This window comes from Penaeus vannamei, chromosome 25 (assembly GCF_042767895.1).
Source record: "Penaeus vannamei isolate JL-2024 chromosome 25, ASM4276789v1, whole genome shotgun sequence".
In the NCBI taxonomy this organism is placed as follows: Eukaryota; Metazoa; Arthropoda; class Malacostraca; order Decapoda; family Penaeidae; genus Penaeus; species Penaeus vannamei.
In genome coordinates this window covers 488,778-498,777 of record NC_091573.1, presented here as the reverse complement: position 1 = coordinate 498,777, position 10,000 = coordinate 488,778, and the positions used below count along the sequence as shown (strand labels likewise).

General features: G+C 51.9%; 1 protein-coding gene across 1 annotated transcript in view; it reads right to left on the bottom strand.

Moving 5' to 3' along the window:
- The window catches only part of Unc-115a (Uncoordinated 115a), a 374,086-nt gene that overhangs the window by 152,554 nt on the left and 211,532 nt on the right, over nucleotides 1–10,000 (bottom strand). Inside the window, exon 2 of the mRNA XM_070138994.1 lies at nucleotides 9,434–10,000. This exon is cut by the window's right edge and continues 40 nt beyond it. Coding sequence (XP_069995095.1) covers nucleotides 9,434–9,500 — 67 coding nt within the window. The 5' untranslated portion in view covers nucleotides 9,501–10,000. The remainder of the gene's footprint in view (nucleotides 1–9,433) is intronic.

Below are 10,000 nucleotides of genomic sequence, written 5' to 3'. Positions count from 1 at the left end.
TTGGGACATAGTTGTTTTTTTCTTTCTTCCTCCACCTCCACTACCACCTATTCCTCTCTCTTCCCATCTTTCCTCTCTCCTCCTTATCCCTTTTCTTCTAATCCTACTCCTCCGGCTACTGTTCCTACTCCATCTCCACCTCTTCTCCACCATCACTACCCCCTTTTCCTCCTCCTCCTCCTCTACTTCTTTTTCCTCTTCCTCTTCTCCTTCCCCCTTTTCCCCCTCCTCCTTCTCCACTTCTTTTTTCTCTTCCTCTTCTCCTTCCCCCCTTCCCTCCTTCTCCTTCTCCACTTCTTTTTCCTCTCCCTCTTCTCCTTCCCCCTTTTCCTCCTCCTCCTTCTCCACTTCTTTTCCTCTCCTCCTTCCTCTTCTCCTTCTCCCTTTTCCACCTCCTCCTTCTCCACTTCTTTTTCCTCTTCCTCTTCTCCTTCCCCCTTTTCCTCCTCCTCCTTCTCCACTTCTTTTTCCTCTTCCTCTTCTCCTTCCCCCTTTTCCTCCTTCTCCGTCCCCCTTTTCCTCCTTCTCCTTCTCCACTTCTTTTTTCCTCTTCCTATTCCTCTTCATCATCACCATCTTGTCCTTCCGAGCAGCCATGATTTAGGTCAATAATTTCTGCTATGCCAATTCTGGATGAAACTGCAGCGGAAAATATTAACTTTCTTTCCCGATTTTGGATACTGGTTTCCTTTCCTACTCAGATTTTCGCTCTATCTATTTATCAAATTTATCCGATTATTTATTAACCTATATGTTGTGCATATATATTGGTACTCTATTTGCATATTCACACATATTCGCCTATATATCGTGGAAAAGGTCTATATATCCTGTCTATATGCCTATATATCCTGTCTATAGGCCTATATATCCTGTCTATAGGCCTATATATCCTGTCTATATGCCTATATATCCTGTCTATATGCCTATATATCCTGTCTATAGGCCTATATATCCTGTCTATAGGCCTATATATCCTGTCTAGATGCCTATATATCCTGTCTAGATGCCTATATGCCCTGTCTATAGGCCTATATATCCTGTCTATATGCCTATATATCCTGTCTATATGCCTATATATCCTGTCTATATGCCTATATATCCTGTCTATATGCCTATATATCCTGTCTATATGCCTATATATCCTGTCTATAGGCCTATATATCCTGGCTATGTACCAATATATCCTGTCTATAGGCCTATATATCCTGTCTATAGGCCTATATATCCCGTCTATATGCCTATATACTGTCTATAGGCCTATATACTCTGTCTATAGGCCTATATATCCTGTCTATATGCCTATATATCCCATTTATTAGATGCCCAAATATCCTGTCTATATGCCTATATATCCTGCCTATAGGCCTATTTATCCCACTTAAATGCCCAAATATCCTGTCTATATGTCTGATATACTGTGTACATGTCTCTATGTCAATATTGTCTATCTAACCTATTTACATCACCGGAATCCCCCCTTGTGCATAATGGCCTTGCGAAACGAACCAAGAGAAGCATAACAAATAAGGAAGGTAAAGGAGATAACATACGTAAAAAGGCAAAACAAATATCCGATGTTTGTTTTAGTTTTAAACATTTTGAAAATAAAAGCATTTGGTCGAGTTGGCGGCCGTCATCCGCTCGACATTAGTTAATCAATTAAGCATGGATCGGTTTCAATCATTGCTTCGCACTTCGGGAGAAAGAATTCAGTGTGGGATTTTCTCGTCTTTTTTAATATCTTCTTGCGTTTTAAGGCCTTTTGGTCGTAGTATATTTTTGTTTTGTTTTGTTTTTTATGTGAAAATTCGTCTATCAAAGCAGCATTTCGAAATTCCTCCATTGTCTCTCGGTGATGACTGGTGATGAATCGTCTCTTGGCTTCTCTCCGCTCGCCCCCGACGACCGCCACATGGCCACCCGACGACCGCCACATGGCCACCGCATGGCCATCAGCGCATGACCGTCGAGGAGTTCCGGAAGAAGGGCGTGGCGAGGGTCACCACCTGCTGCTGCTGCTGCATGATGCCGCTCTGCATGACTCTCATTGCCTGGGACGACGCCGGCGTGATCAATAGCGTGAACGAACCGCAGTGCATGACTGGCCGGGCCGCCATGCACCGCCTCGTCGCCTGATCATTACTCGCGGCAACGCAGAGCCTGAGGAGGGTAACGTGGCAGCCGGCGCAGCCTAAGTGGCAGCGGGGGCGGGCCAGGCAGGCGACGAGGGGCGCCCGAGGAACGACAGCGCCGTCAAGAGCAGCGGGCGGGCAGCGGGTGACCAAATAAGCGGCGAATCAGCAGGTCGCGGCGCTGGCAACCGGACTGGCAACAGGCGGCCCGGGTGAAGGTCCCAGGCGAAGGCTGGAGGGAAATTAGCTTCAGGAATGGAGTTCGCTGACGAGATCGTCTCTTGCTCTCGCCGCGCTTTCCATTGGCCTTTCTCTCTCTCTCGCCATTTCTCTCTTTCTCAAATTCGCTATTCTTTCTGCTTCTCTGCGTTTCTGTCTCTGTCTCTGCCTCTCCATCTCTCTTCCTTTCAATTTTTCCTTAAGCAATGATATCTTCCCCAAACCCAAAGCCTGCATTGCTTGTAAACAAATGACAGATCAAATACGAAAAGACAAGCATACAAGCACACACACAAGAACTAAAACAAGCAAAATCCACCCTTTTGCCCTCTGACGTAAAACTCAAAACCGCTTCTCCAAACCTCTCCCCTATTTACATATTTATTCCACCTGTAGCTTGTCTCGTGAAGGAAGGAGGGCGACTGTGACAGAGAGAGAGAGAGAGAGAGAGAGAGAGAGAGAGAGAGAGAGAGAGAGAGAGAGAGAGAGAGACAGAGAGAGAGAGAGAGAGAGACAGACAGACAGACAGACAGACAGACAGAGAGACGGCGAGAGAGAGAGAGAGAAAACAGCAAGAGGGAAAAACGGCGAGAGAAAAGTGGATGTAAAGAGAATTGGTAAAATGAAGAAAGACAATCAAAGCTAGAGCAAATGGAAGGAATAAAAGAGAGAGAGAGAGAGAGAAGGAGAAAGAGCCAGGGACAGCCGATGATGCAACGCAGGCAGTGAGCCACCTCCTCGGCCGAGTTACGCAATCGGGCGCATTTTCGTCTTTCTCTCTCTCTCACTCGTCCTATCTCTCTCTCTCTCTTTCTCTCTCTTACTCGCCCTATCTCTCTCTCTCTCTTTCTCTCTCTTACTCGCCCTATCTCTCTCTTTCTCTCTCTCTCTCTCTCTCTCTCTCTCCCCCTCTCTCTCTCTCTCTCTCTCCCTCTCTCTCTCATACACACTCTTCCTCTCTCTCTCTCTTTCTCCCTCCCTCCTCCCTCAATTCCTTCCCTCCTCCCTTCTCTTGATCTCTCTTTCCATCCTTCCGTTCACCCCGTCTTCCTTCACTCCCACTTTTCCTCCTCCATCCCTCCCTTCCTCCCTCCCCCCTCTTTCTGTTTCCCTCCCTCTCCTTCTCTCTCTCTCTCTCTTTCTCTCTCTCTTTTTGGATTTTGTGTTTGTGTCTGTTTCTCTCTGTTTCTGTCTGTCTGTCTGTGTGTCTCTCTCCCTCTCGTTCTCTTTCTCTCCCTCTCCCTCTCTCTCCCCTCTCTCTCCCCCCTTTCCCCTGCCTTCCTCACCCCTTCCTCTCTCCCGCGCCTCCCCTCCTTCCTTCCTCTACCACAACCCCGACAGCTTTAAAGCGCCGCGACCGCCCAACCACAAATTTAAATACCGCGCTCCTTTTCACTTTCCCCTCTCCCCCTCACCCCCTCCCCTCACCCCCTTCCCACCCTGGCTCCATCGGTCCCTCTCTCCTCCCCCCCTCCCCCTTCCCCCTTCCCCTTACACCCCGCTCCATCAGGTTCTCTCCCCTCCCCCTCCCCCTCCCCCTTCCCTCCCCCTCCCCCCTCCATCCCTTCCCCTCACCCCCTTCCCCTCACACCCCGCTCCATCGGTCCTCCCCCTCCCCCTTCCCCTTACACCCCGCTCCATCGGTTCTCCCCCCTCCCCCCTCCATCCCTTCCCTACACCCCGCTCCATCCAGTCCTCCCCCTCCCCCTCCCCTCACACCCCGCTCCATCGGTCCTCCCCCCTCCCCTCACACCCCGCTCCATCGGTCCTCTCCCCTCCCCCTTCCCCCTTCCCCCTCCCCCTCCCCCTTCCCCCATTCCCCTCACACCCTCCCCTCCCCTCTCCCTCCTCCCCCCCTCCCCCCTTCCCCTCACACCCCTCCCCATCGGTTCTCTCCCCTTTTCCTGCCATAGATTTCCTCGCGTCATACAAAATGCCCATTTCCGAAAACCGAAAAGGGGAGATAGGGAGAAGGTGAATAACTAGGCAGACAGAGAGCGATAGATGGGTAGAAAGGTAAAGAAAGTGAAGTGATTGAGAGAGATATAGATCGATAGATTGATAGATACATAGATAGATAGATAGATAGATAGATAGATATAGGTATATAATGGATGGTAAGTAGACAGACAGACGAATGGATAACTGCGATAGATTTAGTGATAGGGAGACATGAAAAAAAAAAAAAAATAGACAGAGTAAATAGAGAGACACAGACGTAAATATAGACATAGATATATAGTTACAGATTGATAGATTGATAGATAGATAGAAAGATAGATAGATATGGACAGAGAGCTTGACAAAAAGATTCAGATAGTAAGGTGTATACATAATCATAGACAGAAAGGTAGATATAGATAGAAATGTAGATAGATAGATAGATATTAGGTATAAATGCAGACAGACAGAAATGTAGATAGATAGATATATAGACAGAAAGGTAGATAGATAGAAATGTAGATAGATAGATAGATATAGGTAGAAATGTAGACAGACAGACAGACAGACAGACGGACAGACAGACGGACAGACAGACAGACAGACAGAGATAGACAGACAGGCAGACAGACAGACAGACAGACAGACAGACAGACAGACAGACAGACAGACAGACAGACAGACAGACAGACAGCCAGCCAGCCAGACAGCCAGCCAGCCAGCCAGACAGACAGACAGACAGACAGCCAGCCAGCCAGACAGACAGACAGACAGACAGACGGACAGACGAGAGAGGGGAGCATGCCAAGTGAAGGAAAGGGGAGAGTTTAATCCACGAGGAACCCGACCGGCTCCCAGACCCTTCTCGGGACGGTCCTGAGGGGAAATGAAGGGGAAAATACGCGGCTGGTCTTCCTCCCTTTCTTGTTTGGGTTGTGAGGGGAGGAGGAGAAGGGAGGGGAGAGGGGAGGGGGAGAGGAGGGGAGAAGATGGGGAGAGGGGGGGAAAGGGGAGAAGGGAGGGAGAGAAGATGGGGAGAGGGGGTGAGGGGAAGGGAGAGAGGAGGGAGGAGAGGGGAAGGGAAGAAGGGAGAAGAGAAGAAGAGGAGAGATAGAGGAGATGGAGGGGATAGAGGAGATGGGAAGGGAGAGGAGAAAGAGAGGAGAAGGGGAGAAGAGGAAAGGGGAAAGGGCAAATAAGGAGAAGGAAGGGAGAAGAAGGAGAGCAGAGAAGAGGATAGAGGAGAGGGAAGGGGTGGAGGAAGAGAGGAGAATGGAAGAAGACGGAGATAGAGGAGAGAAGAAGGGAAGGAGAAGGGTGAGGAGAGGCGGAGGAGAGAAGGGGTAGAGAGGGAGAGAAAGAGGGGAGAGGGGAGGGAGGGAAGGCGTGAAAAGGGGGGTGCAGGGGATTGCTTAGGCCTATTGGAGAAGGCGGAAAGGGAAAACTAAGAGGAGGAAGTAGGAGAAAAAAGTGTGGAAGGGAGAGAGAAAGTAAGAAGAGATAGATAGATAGAGAGAGAAAGATATAGATAGACAGATAGATAGATAGAGAGACAGATAGATAAATAAATATATAGAGATAGATAGAGAGATAGAGAGAGAGAGAGAGAGAGAGAGAGAGAGAGAGAGAGAGAGAGAGAGGGAGGGAGAGAGAGAGAGAGAGAGAGAGAGAGAGAGAGAGAGAGAGAGAGAGAGAGAGAGAGAGAGAGAGAGAGAGAGAGAGAGAGAGAGAGAGAGAGATCGAAAGAAAGAAAGAAAGAGAGAGAGAGAGAGAAACTGACAAGCAGACAGACATCCAGACACAGACAGACAGAAAAGGACATACAGATAGGACAGAGGAAAAGGACATTGACAGTACATCCCATGACAGTCAAGGCCAGTCATGAGCCATTTCCTGACTACTAACTCACCCTTTCCCTCCACGAGAGCGAGTACTGCACTGTGCGGGCGTGCGGGCGTGTGTGTGTAAGTGTGTGTGTGTGTGTGGGGGGGGGTGCGTGTGTGTGTGTGTGTGTGTGTGTGTGTGTGTGTGTGTGTGTGTGTGTGTGCGTGTGTGTGCGTGTGTGTGTGTGTGTGTGCAAGTGTATATGCGTGCGTGAGAATGTGCGTGCGCATGTGTGTATGTTTGCGCGCGTGTGTGTGTTTATGTGCGTGCGTGCGTGCGTGTTTGAATATGTTTTTTTTTTCTTTTCTTTTCTTTTTAAGTATGTGCGTCTACAATTGCGCCTTAATAGAGCGTCTTTCTGAGGGAACACGTGGTCGGAGGAAGGACGAAGAGGCCAAAGAAGTCACGGAAAATATGTAGGCCGTGAGGTACGGGCACGTAGGCCTATCTGGTGGAATGCGAATGAAAGGGAGGAAGGAAGGAAGGAAGGGAGTGAGGGAGGGAGGGAGGGAGGGAGGAAGGGAGGGAGGGAGGGAGGGAGGAAGGGAGAGGGAGGGAGGAAGGGAGGGATGGATAGATGGAGGGGAGGGAGAGGAAGGGAGGGAGAGAGGGAGGGAGGGAGGGAGGGAGGGAGGGAGGGAGGGAGGGAGGGAGGAAGGAAGGAGGGAGGGAAGGAGGGAGGGAGGGAGGGAGGAAGGAAGGAGGGAGGGAAGGGGGGAGGGAGGGAGGGAGGGAGGGAGGAAGGGAGGAAGGAAGGGAGGGAGGGAGGGAGGGGGAAGGAAGGAAGGAAGGAAGAAAGGAAGGAAAGAAGGAAGAAAGGAAAGGAAAAAAAGAAAGAAAGGAATGGAGGAAGGAAAAAAGGAAGGAAGGAGGAATAAGTTGATGAAAGGAGAAAATAAGAGCAAGGAAGAGAAAGAGAAAAAGGGTGCTTTTAGCGACGTAAAAAGAGCATCGAAAATCGAAGAGAGCGAAATAAAACACGTCTTGAGAGAGTATTATTGCTAACAAATTATTCGAATGTAGTTTTCATTCTCCTCCCACTTTTCCCCCTTTTCCCTCTCCTTTCTATTTCTCATTTATTGTTTGCTTCCTCTCTTTTATCATCTCTTTGACTTGCTCTCCCTCTTTCTCTCCTTCGCATTCTCCCTCATTCTTCTCTCCTGCTTCGTTCTTTACTTTTTTACGACTTTCTCTCTATATATTTCTCTCTCCTCCTCCTCTCCTTGCCCTCCTTTTCTATTTTCCCTCTCCCTCTTCCTCTCTCGCTCTCTTCTTTTGTCTTTTTCTCTCTCTTCCCTTCTTTCTCTCCTTTTTCTCGTATTTCGTTCTCTTCTCCCTCTCCCTCCCCTTCTCTCTATCCCTCTTTCATATTCATCCTCTTACCATTCCTTTCCTCTCTTCTCCTCCTCCTCTCTCTGCCTGTTCTCCTTCCCTCTTATCACCCTTCTCCCTTTCCTTCCTCCTCTCTCTCCCTGTTCTCCCTCCCCTCTTATTCCCCTTCTCCCTTTCCCACCTCCTCTCTCTCCCTGTTCTCCCTCCTCTTTCCCTCTTCCTCTCTCTCCCTATTCTCCTTCCCCTCCTCCTCTCTCTCCCTGTCCTCCCTCCCCTCTTATTCTCCTTTCTCCCTTTCCCTCCTCCTCTCTCTCCCTTCTCCTTCCCCCTCCTCTCTTACCCGTCTCCCTCCCTTCTTATTCCCCTTCTCCCTTTCCCTCCTCCTCTCTCTCCCTGTTCTCCCTCCCCTCTTATTCCCTTCTCCCTTTCCCTCTTCCTCTCTCTCCCTGTTCTCCTTCCCCTTCTCTCTCTCTCCCTGTTCTCCCTCCACTCTTATTCCCCTTCTCTCTTTCCCTCTTCCTCTCTCTCCCTTTTCTCCCTCCCCTTCTTATCCCCCTTCTCCCTTCCCCTCCTCCTCTCTCTCCCTGTCCTCCCTCCCCTCTTATCCCCCTTCTCCCTTCCCTCCTCCTCTCTCTCCCTGTTCTCCTTCCCCTCCTCCTCTCTCTCCCTGTTCTCCCTTCCCCTCCTCCTCTCTCTCCCTCCCTCTTATTCCCCTTCTCCCTTTCCCTCCTCCTCTCTCTCCCTGTTCTCCCTCCCTTCTTATTCCCCTTCTCCCTTTCCCTCCTCCTCTCTCTCCCTGTTCTCCTTCCCCTTCTCCCTCTCTCTCCCTGTTCTCCCTCCACTCTTATTCCCCTTCTCTCTTTCCCTCTTCCTCTCTCTCCCTTTTCTCCCTCCCTTCAGCATCCCCCTTCTCCCTTCCCCTCCCCTCCTCTCTCTCCCTGTATCCCTCCCTCTTATCCCCCTTCTCCCTTCCCCTCCTCCTCTCTCTCCCTGTTCTCCTTCCCCTCCTCCTCTCTCTCCCTGTTCTCCTTCCCTCCTCCTCTCTCTCCCTCCCCTCTTATTCCCCTTCTCCCTTTCCCTCCTCCTCTCTCTCCCTGTTCTCCCTCCCTTCTTATTCCCCTTCTCCCTTTCCCTCCTCCTCTCTCTCCCTGTTCTCCTTCCCTTCTCCTCTCTCTCCCTGTTCTCCCTCCACTCATATTCCCCTTCTCTCTTTCCCCTCTTCCTCTCTCTCCCTTTTCTCCCTCCCTTCTTATCCCCCTTCTCCCTTCCCCTCCTCCTCTCTCTCCCTGTCCTCCCTCCCTCTTATCCCCCCTTCTCCCTTTCCCTCCTCCTCTCTCTCCCTGTTTTCCCTCCCTTCTTATTCCCCTTCTCCCATTCCCTCCTCCTCTCTCTCCCTGTTCTCCATCCCCTCTTATCCCCCTTCTCCCTTCCCCTCCTTCACTATCTTCCCTCTGCTTCTCCTCAAGTCTGTTTACCTTCTTCGAGTGAACAGCGGAAGGAGTGACGCAAGCAAGAATGCGATGATGACGTCAGCAATCCGACGAATTATGTTTGTTTGTGTGTTGGGGAGATATATAGGGACGAAACACACACACACACACACACACACACACACACACACACACACACACACACACACACACACACACACACACACACACACATGCACCATGCACGGGAAGTAAGTTGCATTTCTTTGTTAGTTAACTGGTTATTTATAGTTAGAAAGGGTCAAACCACAAAACTCAAAGAGAAAACCCGATGCTGTTAAAAGCCACACAGGGGATTCCCCGTCGGAGCCACGAAGCGCACCAGCAGTTAGTCGTTAGCGAAGCGCCCGCGGCAACGGCGCCCGGGAAGGCCACACGAGCAGGCGGCGCGAACGCAACACGCCAAACGCACACGCACACACGCCTACGTACATGAGCGTCGGGGCGCGGCGGGCACGGGCGCCGAGGACGTGGTGACGGTGTGGTGCGTGACGGCCATGGTGGTGACGGCGGCCGGGCTGGCGCTGCCTGGCCCGGCGCGGCTCTGGCTCGACCCGCGACCCGGCGCCGACTCGCGCCCCGGGGTCGAGCCGCGGCCCAAGGTCGAGCCCCGACCCAGCGTCGACTCGCGCCCCGAGCTCGAGTAGGGGCCCAGCGTCGAGTCGCGACTCAGGGTCGAGTCCCGGCCGAAGGTCGAGTCCCGGCCCAAGGTCGAGTCGCGGCCGATGGTCGAGTCGCGGCTGAAGGCAGAGTCGCGGCTGAGGGCGGACTCCCGGCCCTGGGAGAGGCCCTGCACCACGGGCGAGCCCGGGCGCAGGATGGTGCCGGACGGGACGGGGGCGCCGGCCACGGGCGGCGTCACCACGAAGCGCCTTCCCTCGTCGGGGGCGGAGGCGGAGGGGGGCAGGGGGGGGCGCGAGGCAGCGGCGGAGGGGCAGAGGCGGAAGCAGGGGGCGCGGAGGGGGCGGAGGGGGAGGACGAGGGGGAGGGGCGGCCCCG